This window comes from Temnothorax americanus, unplaced genomic scaffold (assembly GCF_048541705.1).
Source record: "Temnothorax americanus isolate GAGA-0224 unplaced genomic scaffold, ASM4854170v1 Scaffold9, whole genome shotgun sequence".
NCBI lineage: Eukaryota > Metazoa > Arthropoda > Insecta > Hymenoptera > Formicidae > Temnothorax > Temnothorax americanus.
In genome coordinates this window covers 3,550,836-3,563,471 of record NW_027509812.1, presented here as the reverse complement: position 1 = coordinate 3,563,471, position 12,636 = coordinate 3,550,836, and the positions used below count along the sequence as shown (strand labels likewise).

The window sequence follows — 12,636 nt, the reverse complement described above, 5'->3', positions numbered from 1 at the left end:
ACGCGAAGAACCGCTTACATCCAGCACTGAAATAAACGGTTACGGAGGGGATAAGTATCCTAGTCTCGCGGTCGCCGGTTTGCCGACGAGGGCGACGAGCTAAATTTAGGACGCACGCGCGGACCTCGCGCAGCCCCTCTCGACCGCGTCATCGTCGTCCGTCGTCGTCACGAGCCGCGTCGAGCTCGGGGTGTCCGCCGTGTCCGGCCGGTTTCCCGAGATGGCGGGTTCCGAGATGCCGCGCGAGACCAGCGAGAGACCATCGGCTATCGTGCGCATCGCGTATCACGTGCGTATAACGATAGCTATCGCGGCTCATTGTCAGCCGCATCGCTCGACGGCGGGTTGTTGTCCATCGCACTTAATAATCATCGTCGTGCCAGTCTCCGTTATCGATTTGTGGACCTGGTCCGTTCGCGAGTCGGTCCGCTTTCGACATTTACGTCGGCGCGTCTTTGCGAAAAGTTCCCGCCGACGCGGACGGAGGATTTATCCGCTATATTTGTCCACGGCGTCCACGGCGAACATTTCGCGAATGTCAAGCGGTACCATGTCGCGCGTTGTCATGATTGAGATATGCGATATGCGCGATGGCGTAACTTGTAGCGTTTATCGTAAAGAGCCTCGAATAATTTTTACATAATCAAGATACACCGCGGACGTCAAAGTCCGACGTTTGAACCGACTCGCGGAGAACCGCGAGATCGACGACGGGCTGCTACGGCTATTTCCGGCACGGATTTGCACGTGACTTGGAATGACTTCGGTCAAATCCCGACTAACTTATTAGCAAGCAATACAATGATAAACATTTAAAGAATAGGAAAAAAATGTAAAGACTACACGCGTTAAAATACACATTAAAACAGGGCATTAAAACAGGATTCTGTTTATAATTTTACATATACATAACATATTTTACACGTGTATGTGTATAAATATGTACAAAATTATGTGTATTTGTATATATATATAAGACAGGCTTAATTTTATTCTATTCTATTTTTTTTCATCCTCATATCCGTCGTGCCGTTTGCTTCCGCAGCAATTGAGCGTCATGTGCGGCACGCGTGATCCCACCGCGCCGAGGGTCGCGGATGCGAGCGCCGGCGACGCGGACGCGCGCGGCATGGTGTGTACGCGTCGCCTGCTGGGTCTGCCGATGTTCGCGACGATGACGTCGGCGTTCTGCGGCGCGTACGCGGCCGCGCGGGGCTCCCACGAGTCGGTCGCGACGATCATGGGCCACGCGGAGAACGGGATACGCGCGAGCCTGGAGTTCGCCAGCCCCGTCACCGGCAGGGTCGCCGGCATCTTGGAGACGCCGCTTAAGATCGTCGACGACGCGGTGTGCGTAGGTCTGGACTTCGTGGAAGAGAAGGTGCCTTCCGTGAAGCTGCCGCCCGGCCAGATCTACGCGAACGCGAAGGACGGAGTCAGGTGATGGTCCAGCCGTCGAGGCTCGAACGACGGAGCTCTCTCGTTCGAATATATATATATATATATTAATGCCTTCCCTTTCTGATTCTTGAATATAAAATACCCTAAGTACTACCATGTTCTTTCCAAGTACATATCTATATATTAATGTTATTGCATATCATTATAAATGAAAATTGGCTCAATTATTATATATGCATTTTTATACAACATTAGTAAAACTAATTAGTAAACCTATAATAGTAAACTGTATCAGAGTAAAATTGTACTGCATGCAAAAAGTTATACAGCCACTTTAAATCTCGTCCTAGATAAAAACATACTAATTATAAGAGTGGTCTACTACTGATAGAACACTACTAAAATAGAGTGTAGTCAATTTTTCTTTAGATATCCAGACACGATATAATTGACAATCTTTTCCTACGTATTTGTTTGGCTGTGTTGTAGGAATATATTTACGTCGGCGTTAGAAACCCTCAGGCTCCTGTTTGGCGGGTCGAAGGATCGGATGAAGGACTTGGGTGCGAACGAGGCCGCGCAGGGAATTCGGAAAATGTCTAGCTGAATGGTGAAAATAGGGATGATTTTCGCACTCGGACTTTCGTCGGTGGAGTGCACTGTAATGTCTCGAATCCATTTCAGACGAGTGACTCGTGTCAGAATTCACGGTACGTATTATGAAACGTTTCGGAACGGATTCCGATCAGAATTATTCCGTTTTCCCTTGGGGGAAAAAAAAAACAATAGGAATAATCTAGGAAATAACTACAATCGGAATCCATTTCGAAAAGTTCCACACAATACGTGCCCAAAACGGAATTCTATTTCGTACAAATAGAATACTGTCCTGAAATCAGACACGAATTGTAAGTCGTCTTAAAGCGAGTTTCAGTCCCAAAACATTGCGATATAAAAATATATAGTCTATTGAGCAACACGTGATAACGCAATCGTCTCGATGATAAGTGACGTAAACGCGATACCCGCCGTAAAACGAATGTCCGGGTAGCGTCCGACTGCGATATATCTTTGTACGATAGCTGTTTTACGTTGTTAATACAAATAAATTTCTCTTTCGTTTTTATATCTCCTTTATACGGTACGATTTATGCTCTAAAGTGCAGCGTCGCGCTAGTTGAACATCGGCATCGCGTAAACTTGAGTTCGAACTCGGAGACGATCGCGCCGAACGAGATCGATGCATCGAATCGCGCGGTGCAAATTGCGAAACGCAGCGTCGGTCGGACCACCACATCAATTTCAGACTCGCCGATCGTTGATCGCTTCGCGAGCGAGCTCCGAGAAAAAGCGGCAAGAATCCGCGGGGAAAATCGCGAAAAAAAAAAATGGAAATGAAAAAGCAGGAGAACGAGGGAGGCCGAAGGGGTCGTCCATCTTCGATATATCGTTCGATGCGTCGCGCGACGGCTGACGACATCGGTCAGGCATCGGGCCCGCCATGTTATCGCGTGCAGGGGCTAGGATTACCGCCAATTCTCCGTTTGTGCGCGTCGGTTGACGTTGGACGTCGCTGCTGATCGCTGACTAGGCAGGCTCGGTGAGAAATTGAGAATCCTTGCGATTTGCGATCGCGTCTCGTTCCGAACGTCGGTCCGAGGTGATGCTACCCTAATCACGTCAGTATACCCCCGGCGCGTCGCTATGCCTGGACAATACTGCTTCGTGTGTGCGAGCAACGAGGGTGTCTTCCTGGACGTCACGCCGGACAATCGTAACACTTTCGGCGATCAGATCGAGACGTGCCTGTCCAGCAAGGTAAACAGAACCGTTAAAGAATGAAGAACAATTGGCGAGAAATGGTTCGCGTTCGCGCGTGTTGATCAGATTCTCGGCGGCTCTTGTCGGATAGATTAGTTTGCCTCTTTTAGCGCTGATATTGCGCTGATCGTAAGAACAAGTGGACATAATCTATATGGATTGTCGAGAGGCGAGGACGCGGTTTTCAATCAAGATTTCCATATCGAGAGGTCGCCGCTTGGTTTAGGTTAGGTTCGAGCCTGGCTCTCTCCCGAGGGCCGGCGCGGGCGGACGCGGACGTCCGGCCGCGTCTCGCCTCGAACCTCGTACGTGCGAAATCTGAAAATCAGGGGGGAATTAACGCCCGTCGGATCAATCCGGCATCAATTAGCCGTGCCTGCGTCGCGCGTCCGATCACGCGTGCAACGTGCAACCGAGAAACGCGACGCGTCGCGTCATCTGTTCCCGAAACTCGGAACTTGCGAGTGTGAAAACAAAGAGAAAAAGAAAAAAGAGGGAGTGGGAGAGAGAGGAGACGTATCAGACGTATGTACGGATGGTGATGGTGTAGATTGTAGGTGTACGTACCGCTTGCTACGCCGTGACAAATAAATAGTTCCGAAGTTTCGAGCCCGGGGAATATATCGCGACTGACGGACCGCTCGAATCGCGCTCGGCTCCGATTTTTTGACGCGGATAAGTACCGTTTCCTTCGCGAGCGAAAAAGGAGAGAGAGACGTGGATCGTGCCAATCTCGGTGTTCGGCTTGTGTCCGTCTCGTGTCCCGTTTTACCGACATTTTGATGTGCGTACGTATGTATGCGCGTATTTTATTTTACGTACGTGTATACGTAAAAATATACACACGGTGAACGATCGCGGATATTTGCTTCATCTCTCGCGCCGACTTTGCAATTCCGTTTTTTCGTACGCGTTTATTTACGTTGCTCCGACTTGGTCCGAAAATTGGAAGGAATTTGTGGGATAATTTGTATGTAGCTGGATATTGTTGTGTGTTTGTTTATTACATCATCTCGGTCAATATTGAGTCGACGTATTGTTTCATTTGTTAACGATAGTCGCGCAGGTCCGTGTACGTATACGCATATGTGTATCGCTGTTCACTAGACCGGACACTCCGCGTTTTTTCCTCCTTCGTTAACCCACAACGAGAGGGAAGACGATTAGAATTAAGAATAATGATTGGATAATTTTGGAGTAATGCTGTAACCTGTTCTCTTGTCTCTTAGATTAACGAATGCATCGATCTGTCGAGCAAGATATGTTACAAGTGCGCGTATGAATTAGATCAGTGCGCTAAATTTGTACAAAAGTATAAGAAGTCGCACGAGATATCGGAGCGGAAAGCCGCGACGTCAAAGCCATGTTGTTTCCTGTGCCACGAGTTAGTGGACGGTAACCGTATCTTCGATATTACCGAGGACAATAACGTGTTATTTAATCCTCTTCAGAAAATCCGCAGCATTTTCAACGACGATGTAAGTTCGAGTGTTGTCTTTTCGTCGCAAGAGGCAAATAATACGCAAGACAAATGCCTACATTCAATGTCTATGTTCTGTTTTTGCAGGTCAGTAAGAAGAATACCCGTTTGAAGCTGATATGCCTATCGTGTCGATATAACTTGGATGTTTTGTACGATCTAAGAAGGGTGTATCAGGAAACAATCGCCAACTTAAAAGCTCTGATTAATGAAGAGATAGACTATTCAAATTTTCCAAAGGTAATAACAAATTATGTCAAATTGTACGTGCTTATGTTTTGCGTCAATTTTTTTTTTATTTTTCTAGTGACATTTATATTACGCAATTGCAATTTTTCATTGCAGGTACACACAGATGTGGTAAATCGCAAAACGACTATTACCACATTTCCAGATATCACATTTTATGGTACCGTAAATTCCGATAGCGACAGTAACGAGAGTACTAATATGGCGCGACGTGGTAAGCGACGTCTGAAGGGACACAAAGCACAGCTCAATGCACAAATCAAATGGCGAAACAACAAGCCGAAAGTTAGAAATTGCGACAAGTGTCGTGGTGCAGTTGCGCACGGTATCGACATGTACAGATTTTATCACACGGGTCTAACGGTATGCAAGAATTGTTGGATAACGGTAGATCCGAGTAGTGACAAGATACGACGATCCCGTCAGACACAATCCTACTTGGCAGAAACGAAATTGTGCACAGTTTTCTTGACTGACGTACTGAGTCAAAAATCGCATAGGAAAAAGAAAATGCACGAGGTGGAAAAAAATAAGAATGATGTTACGTCGCACGAAAGTTCCCAGGAAGAAGAAAAATCTGCCGGGAGTAGTAGTCCTTCGTTGGCCTCATCTAAAAGGAATCACATTGTTAACGGTAAAGCAAGACGAGGAAGAAAACGGCGAATCAACATCGTGGATAGGTCGAAAGACATCGAGCACGCGCCATCGAAAATGACAAGATTGAGTAAAGAGCGCGCAAACACGAACGAGGTGAAATCGACGAAAGCGTCGGTGGATGCAGAGCAACGGTCCAGTACTCATTTGACGCAAAGGCGAGGACGTAAAAGAACGATCGATGATAGAAGTACGGATTCGGACGGTTCTCTGGATCAACGAGAGACCCGTAGTAGTAAATTGAATGACCGTGTAAATAAGACAAATAGGAAGAAACAGAAATTCATTCTCGAAGAAAGACCGTCGTACGCACGTTTAGACTCTAGCGACGAAACGTCCAACGAAGATGGTAGGAGTCTGAGAAGCAAGACGAAAGGTGCGACGAGTTTGTCGACTGTACATATAAAAAAAGAACGAGAAGAGAGAAGCACCGGCAGTAGGACGAGATCGTCTTCTATATCTAGTACGGAAATGACATCGATGGAATTTAAGAGCCCGAAATCTCTAGCACAGTCGGATGCTAAGATGGAATACGCTTGCGACAAGTGCGACAAGAAATTTGACACCAAGCTGTCCAATGCGAAACACAGACTGACGCATCTCAAGCAAGCTGCATTAAAGCTGGAAAAGTTAACCGTTTCAAGCGTTAAGGAAAAGCAGGAAACTGAAGTTGATTCACAAGACGACGATATTTCCAAAGAAGCGACGTCGCGTCCCGATAGAACCGCTGGCAAACACACCGACGATCCATCGGAGGAAATCGATGTCAATGTCGAGGATACCGATGACGAAGAGATCTTCAGTTTATCCACTGGAAAAAATTCAATGAAAAAGGTGGAAAACGAGACGGGTAGCGAAGACGGCAATGTAATCGACAAACCGGAGGACAACGCAGCGAGGAGCGAGTCGCGCGTAGAAGAAGAATCTGCGAATGATGAAAATATTGAAACAAATGAGTCTGAACAATGCGAAAAATCGACAGACATGCCAGACGGAACATTAGAGATAGAAGATGATAAAGACGAAAAAGATGAAGAGAAAAAGGACAAACATACGGAGGACAAGGATGAGACATCGGTAAACAGGGACAGTGACGAATCCAAAGATGAGGATGTGCAGAAAACTGCTGTCACTATAGTAGAAGGCGAGGCTAATGTGGATGAGGAGAAAGACAAAGAGATAGAGGACGACGAGAAAGTTTCTTCTATAGAAAAGGAAAAGGTTATTAATGATGAATGTAATAATGATGAAGAGGATCTTCACGAGGAAACAACGCGCGATGGTGAAACGATTAGGTCACCAATTTTATCAATTCATGAAACAAGCAAGGATATCGAGGATCATGAAAGTTGCGAAAATAATTTAGAAAATAACTGCGAAGATTACAAAGATGGGATGGTGGTTGAACCAGATAAAGATGAGATAATGGATGAACCTGATAAAGATGATATAATGGATGAACCAGATAAAGATGAGATAATAATGGATGAACCAGATAAAGATGAGATAATGGATGAAACAGAAATGCCACAATGCGATCTAATGGACGAGTTTTCGAAGGAAGATACAAAAGAGCCGGAGGAAGATTTCCTAGAAATTCTGCCGACTGACAAAACAGATACATTAAATGACCAAAGAGATTTGGATGACGCGATCGTAAATGAAGACAAGGAATTCGAAATTGAGGAATTGGAAAAACAGCAAAATAGGTTCGACGAAGAGAATATGGAAGTCGAAATAAGTGCAGATGTTGATGAACCTAATAGTGCAAAAGATACTGTCAAGCCAGATCTTTCAAATGGCGAAAAGCACGACGAGATAAGAGATAGCGATGATGACGATGTCGCATTTGTTCCAGTAAACAACGACAGCATTGATGACAGGGCAAAATGTAACAACGTCACGGAAGAAACAGTCTCAATAGACGATTTGAAAGAGAAAAGGAAATTAGAGGAAGAGATAAAGGAGCTCGAGCAATTGGTAGACGATAATGCAATGAATAATAAGCATAGCAAGATACAGGAAAATTCGACTTACGTCTTGGACACTAGCTCTGCGGATGCGGCAAACGAGATATTGAGGGAAGTATTTGAGCTCGCTGCCGCTGAAGTTCAACATCGAGAGGATAGTAGTAACACGAAGAACTCGGACGACGTCACAATTTCGGAGACACTAGAGAACATATCACGGGAGATACGTAAGAGTGCCGATATGCCATCTTTGGATCCGATTAGCGTTATGGAGTTAGACGATGATATTATATTGAACTAATTGCGTCTGTGGCAAACAATCACTATTGTACATTCTGTCCCATTTTTGCGAGAAATTTATCTTCGTCGTGTGTGCAATGCCTATTTACAATTACAGAGGATTTAAGTTGATTGAAAAAAAAAAGATGTGAACTGCTGGACATCTCTATGGGCGCATACTTTATTGCAAACTTATTCTTCGGTGTAATGAAGTTTTCAAGGTAATTCGCACTTTATATTTTTATTTCTTACATTAAATGAAGAAAGTTGGAAGGACTGCAACGATCGGGCAGTTCGCATAATTTTTGTTACTATATATTAACTTATATCGTTTAAGAGTAGTGTTTGTTAAGTATTAAAGATAATTAAGTATCACAATAGCATTGACTTCACGCTGATTTTCGTGTAACAGATAAGCTATAAAGCTATGCTGTAGTATGTTTGCATTAAATACGGAAATAACTAAGATTTGTTGTAAAATTAAGATATAAACCTAAGCTTGTATTTGTAACATTACAGTGTGATTATGTATATATATGTATATATATGTATGTATATGCATATGTGTATGTATATGTACATATACATATATGTGTGTAATATTAAGATACAGAAGAAATACAGAGTAATATTATGAAGACGTTTGCATAATGATTTATCAGAAATATGTGTGTTGCATTTTAATCATATGGTACGTGTGTAACTTTCTATTTACCAAGTTTAATTCAAGAAAATAATTGATTTATCGTAGGTAGTAATCGTAAATAAATTCCAAAATTTTCGAATATAGAATTGTAAAAAGATTTTCAGGAGCAAATATATCGATTATTTTCCCGCACATATTCATTGAAACTTTTTTTTTTCATATTAATATGATCAACATAATTATTTTGATATGTAGAGCCTCTAAAATCTTACATTAATATGCATTATTTGTCTGTATCACTAATTAAAAATTGGAATTTTTAAACATAATTTTATTATAAGAATTATATATATACATATATATATATATATAATATATAATACACACACACATATTTATATATACAGATACACAAGTATATATATATGTTGTAAAATAGTATTTGGGAGTGATATAATCTTGAGCATAATGTAATAAGTTTAAGAAACGTGTGGAAGAAATTATATGTACTAATGTAAAAAAATTACAAAACAGTAACATAATTGCAATATAAATTTTAAATTATTAAACTTTCCTTAAATTAAATATATGTATTCTGAGATTTCACATTGATAGTAAGACATCTATCTTTTAATTGCAATGTAGGTAATGGAGATAATTATGCATGTTAATTACATAATATTAATTAATATTAAGTTGTTGAGAACTATTAGCAGATAACATAACACCTTCATATTCTTAAAACTATTAGTTTTCTGTTAGTTTATTTGCAAGAAGTATACTTGTGTGTGCTTTATTATGGAAATCAATTATCTATCCCATCATCGCGCATGATGTGTAAAGAAGAATATATTATTTAGTTGTATAAAAGCATTGCCAATATCCCTCTTTGCATTTTTAATACGTATATAATTAATATTTAAATTAAATTTGTGAATATTGAATTTTCATGTAATACCTTACCAAAAGAATAGAGTGTCATTTATGAGCATTTATTGTAGATATCCAGATAAAAAATATTGCATTAGCTATCGTGCATCAAATCGAATTTTTCAATGGTATTTCACGGTGTTTGTGATATCGCTAAGAGAAGATTGCGACCAAGACATCGCCTCTTTGTTTTCGAGGCTAAGTTCCTTCGAATCTTCTGAAATAATAATACCGCATGGTTTATCATAGTTACGTGTGATGTAAATCAAACGCGGTAATCAGAAAGTTTAAGAATTGCAAGAGACGCGGTTCTCTTTTATATAATTTGATTTAATTTTTGATTCGATTGATCACTGAATATTGTCTCCTACCAGCGTGCAGCTTCTTTTCTTTTTCAGTCCAAAAAACACTTCTACGATTTTTCCACTGACAAAGCGCCATTATTGCCTTCGGATCGGCGGCTCCGCATCGGTGTATGAGATGGACGTATTCATCGATGATTTCCTGCCCTATTAAAAAGACGAAGACATTTTAAATGCGTCGCACGTTATAGTTCTCGTCTTGAAGAAGTGTAACTCGCCTTTCGAAACTCCGGTAAGGGCTCGTGCTTTATCAGCGTCGTTGTGCAAGCCGAGTTCGTTGTATAACTCGAAGGACTTTTCTAAATAAAACGTCGCGATATCTGGTCTTCTCTAAAAAAAAAAAAAAAAAACTAAGCTTGTTTTCGCATTGTTGACTAATCTGAAGAAATATTAATTTTATTAACACTACAAATTAGATATCGCGGAGCGACTGTGCATTAGATATATTTAAATTACATATATTTTTTCAATGTTAGAAAATTCGAAGAAATGTATATAATTTCTGTTTCCTCAATAATCTTGTAATTTTTATATGTCGCCTCTTGTTTCTCTTTTATAATTGCGATCCGTAACAATTCCGTACCTTACTCAGAAAATGCTCGCCGGTGCAGCAATGTGCCTGTGCAAGTTTTTTCTTGAGTCCAGACTCGGTTGCATTTACCATGAACAGGCGGAGGTGCTTCTCCGTGTTCGCGTCGTCGCTCAATTCCTGCAAACGTAAATCGTCCGTGAGAATCGTGTCAAAAATTGGCATTTTTTTTCTAGATCAAAATCGCATTAACACTTGCACGCGTGACAGTAAAATGTCGAAAGAGGTACGAAATTATAATTAATTTCCTCTCCATTTGCCGTTTCTATCCATCGTTTACCGTGGCACGGGAAAAGTATACGTTTATACACGTAACTTGTACGCAAGTGCCATCGCCATGTGCGCGTTGCAGATGCCCTCCGGGTCCGAGATCCTCTTGGCCATTGCCAGGAACTTGGAGAAGTTCCGGTAGGCGAGTTTCACGTCGCCCGATCGTAACTGACTCATGCCCAGCTCGTACAGAACGTTCGCACTGTTTTCGTAATGCCCAGCTGTGGAGATGACCGATGATATGCTGATATCTCGCAACGAGCTCTTTTTATAATTCCAAGAGAACGCTGTGTTTCGCTGAGAGGCGAAGACAGCGATGAAGATCGAACTTGCACGATTTTTTAGACAACGAATTTAAAATAATGAGGTAACATTTTAACAAAGTCATGATGGTTGAAATGACTTTCTCATCTTATAGTCTCATCTTATTTTTATTTTTATCTTTTTTATCTTTAAAAAGTTGCTTACAATCCGTCGCTCGTGCGAGAGCTTCGGTGTACGCTTTCACGGCAACGTCCGGTTGATCAGGACCGACTTGTTGCGCGTACATCAGCAGTGCTTTGTACAGAACTACGTTGCATTCTCGAAAGATAGTCTCCTCTTTTCGACCAGTCATCTTCGACGCGTTCCACGATTTCTCCTGAGATCCTTCACGTGCGACTTTCAAGTGATACAACGACTGCACCGTGTCCCGCACTGCTTGTATCACATGAACGTAATTGTATTAATATTACTAATTTATATTATAATTGTTAATTTGCAATTGATCCCAAATATCCAGTGTCTGATAAATATTTTATTAATTGACAACCGTGAATTGACAACGATATTACATAATTATGCGAAAAGAAGAAAATATGTGCAGCTGTTTAGAGCAGAAGTCGACAGAAAGTTGTGGCTTGGCGGGCCCCGTTTGTTTGCCCATTTGTATGTTGAATATAATTTATTTCGCTAACTTTGCTCGAACAGAAATCGGCCGTACAGGTAGTGTGCAAAGGTGCTCGTGCGCTCATCATCACCCTCGATCAATTTAGCGTTCTCCAGAGCGCTACGGTAAAGCCGCTCCGTCACCCACCACCATTCCCAGGTCATCGCTTGAAAATACAGCGCCGTATTCAGAAATTCCGCGGCCGTGGAAACGCAGTCTCCTATATCCAGAAAATTTATAATATTCGTACTCTTGCTCTCGTACTTTGTACTTCGTACTTTCCTCCCAGATGTCAAAGTTCAATGGTAAGAAAGTCAAGATCACATCTTATGCGAACTACAGCCTTAATTTACATACAATTCGAAAAACAATTGTTTTTGTTCTAGCGAATAAATGTGCCTGATTAAAGGTTTTATATTTCATTCGCACCGGCGTTTTTGGCTCGCTCGACGGCGATCAGACTTTCCTTCAGGCGCAACATCGCATCCCTGGTGTTCTTTAAGCGTGGCTTCTCCCACGTCAGGGTACCAGGACCAGCCTCCCTACGAATCGCTTCATCGAGCTCAAATAATTCTTTCAAATAGCGGACCGATTCCTCGTAGTTGCCTTCTTCGAGCTCGTCAATGATCGCTTCGTGAAGTGGTAAACGAAATCTATTTGGAGACAGATTAATAAGAAGAGGACGAGTTTGATATTTCTTCAAAACGGAAAAAAGAAAAAGGAAGGAACAAAATACAAGTAGCAGAAGCTCAAACGTTTTAATGAGGTATGGATCTATGGAGGATATTTTATTTATTTAAAAATAAAGCAACCTTCTCACTTCTGAAGGTTTTAATATCGGAAGCATCGCCCTCAGCTCGTCTTTAATCTTCTCCATCTCCCCCGTACGAGCTGCCGCGAGAGTTTTGATCGTCGCGCCTTCTCCGATCTTGGGAGTTCCGACTTCTTTGAGTTCTCCACTAAAGTTTTTCCGCACCGGTCCTTTCAAAAGTGTCCCTAAGTCGTGTCCTCGCACGTGCGCGAGCTGGTCCCTCGTCTCGCGAGCCCGACGCATCTT

General features: G+C 42.1%; 3 protein-coding genes across 4 annotated transcripts; 2 read left to right on the top strand and 1 right to left on the bottom strand.

The window, feature by feature from the left end:
* Positions 1-9: 9 nt before the first annotated feature.
* On the top strand, positions 10-2,169 carry LOC143907801 (perilipin-1-like). Its single transcript, XM_077424789.1, has 3 exons — positions 10-289; positions 1,046-1,440; positions 1,891-2,169. Exons 1-3 carry the CDS (start codon positions 221-223, stop codon positions 2,006-2,008), a joined length of 582 nt encoding a protein of 193 aa, XP_077280915.1. The 5' UTR covers positions 10-220; the 3' UTR covers positions 2,009-2,169.
* Positions 2,170-2,883: 714 nt separating this feature from the next.
* LOC143907790 (uncharacterized) lies at positions 2,884-8,492 on the top strand. 2 transcript variants are annotated; one of them, XM_077424758.1, is made up of 4 exons: positions 2,884-3,219; positions 4,452-4,700; positions 4,790-4,942; positions 5,048-8,492. In XM_077424758.1, exons 1-4 carry the CDS (start codon positions 3,106-3,108, stop codon positions 7,874-7,876), a joined length of 3,345 nt encoding a protein of 1,114 aa, XP_077280884.1. In that variant the 5' UTR covers positions 2,884-3,105; the 3' UTR covers positions 7,877-8,492. The 2 variants fall into 2 exon arrangements, with proteins under 2 accessions (XP_077280884.1, XP_077280885.1); XM_077424759.1 differs by lacking the exon at positions 2,884-3,219 and adding an exon at positions 3,837-4,010.
* Positions 8,493-9,356: 864 nt separating this feature from the next.
* Positions 9,357-12,633, bottom strand: LOC143907959 (uncharacterized). Its single transcript, XM_077425108.1, has 10 exons — positions 12,392-12,633; positions 12,009-12,232; positions 11,937-11,961; positions 11,608-11,861; positions 11,067-11,377; positions 10,691-10,948; positions 10,356-10,501; positions 10,011-10,117; positions 9,802-9,939; positions 9,357-9,647 (listed from the first exon to the last, which is right to left on the bottom strand). The coding sequence occupies exons 1-10, from the start codon at positions 12,631-12,633 to the stop codon at positions 9,553-9,555; spliced, it is 1,800 nt and encodes a 599-aa protein (XP_077281234.1). The 3' UTR covers positions 9,357-9,552.
* Positions 12,634-12,636: the final 3 nt, after the last annotated feature.

Coding starts and splice junctions, on each gene's coding strand:
- LOC143907801 (XM_077424789.1), top strand. CDS start 221: ATGGCGGGTTCCGAGATGCCGCGCGAGACCAGCGAGAGACCATCGGCT. Junction 290..1,045: donor TCGTGCGCATCGCGTATCAC/GTGCGTATAACG, acceptor TTGCTTCCGCAG/CAATTGAGCGTCATGTGCGG. Junction 1,441..1,890: donor AACGCGAAGGACGGAGTCAG/GTGATGGTCCAG, acceptor GCTGTGTTGTAG/GAATATATTTACGTCGGCGT.
- LOC143907790 (XM_077424758.1), top strand. CDS start 3,106: ATGCCTGGACAATACTGCTTCGTGTGTGCGAGCAACGAGGGTGTCTTC. Junction 4,701..4,789: donor GCAGCATTTTCAACGACGAT/GTAAGTTCGAGT, acceptor CTGTTTTTGCAG/GTCAGTAAGAAGAATACCCG. Junction 4,943..5,047: donor ACTATTCAAATTTTCCAAAG/GTAATAACAAAT, acceptor TTTTCATTGCAG/GTACACACAGATGTGGTAAA.
- LOC143907959 (XM_077425108.1), bottom strand. CDS start 12,633: ATGCGTCGGGCTCGCGAGACGAGGGACCAGCTCGCGCACGTGCGAGGA. Junction 12,233..12,391: donor AAACCTTCAGAAGTGAGAAG/GTTGCTTTATTT, acceptor GTCTCCAAATAG/ATTTCGTTTACCACTTCACG. Junction 9,648..9,801: donor AGAAAAGAAGCTGCACGCTG/GTAGGAGACAAT, acceptor TTATTATTTCAG/AAGATTCGAAGGAACTTAGC.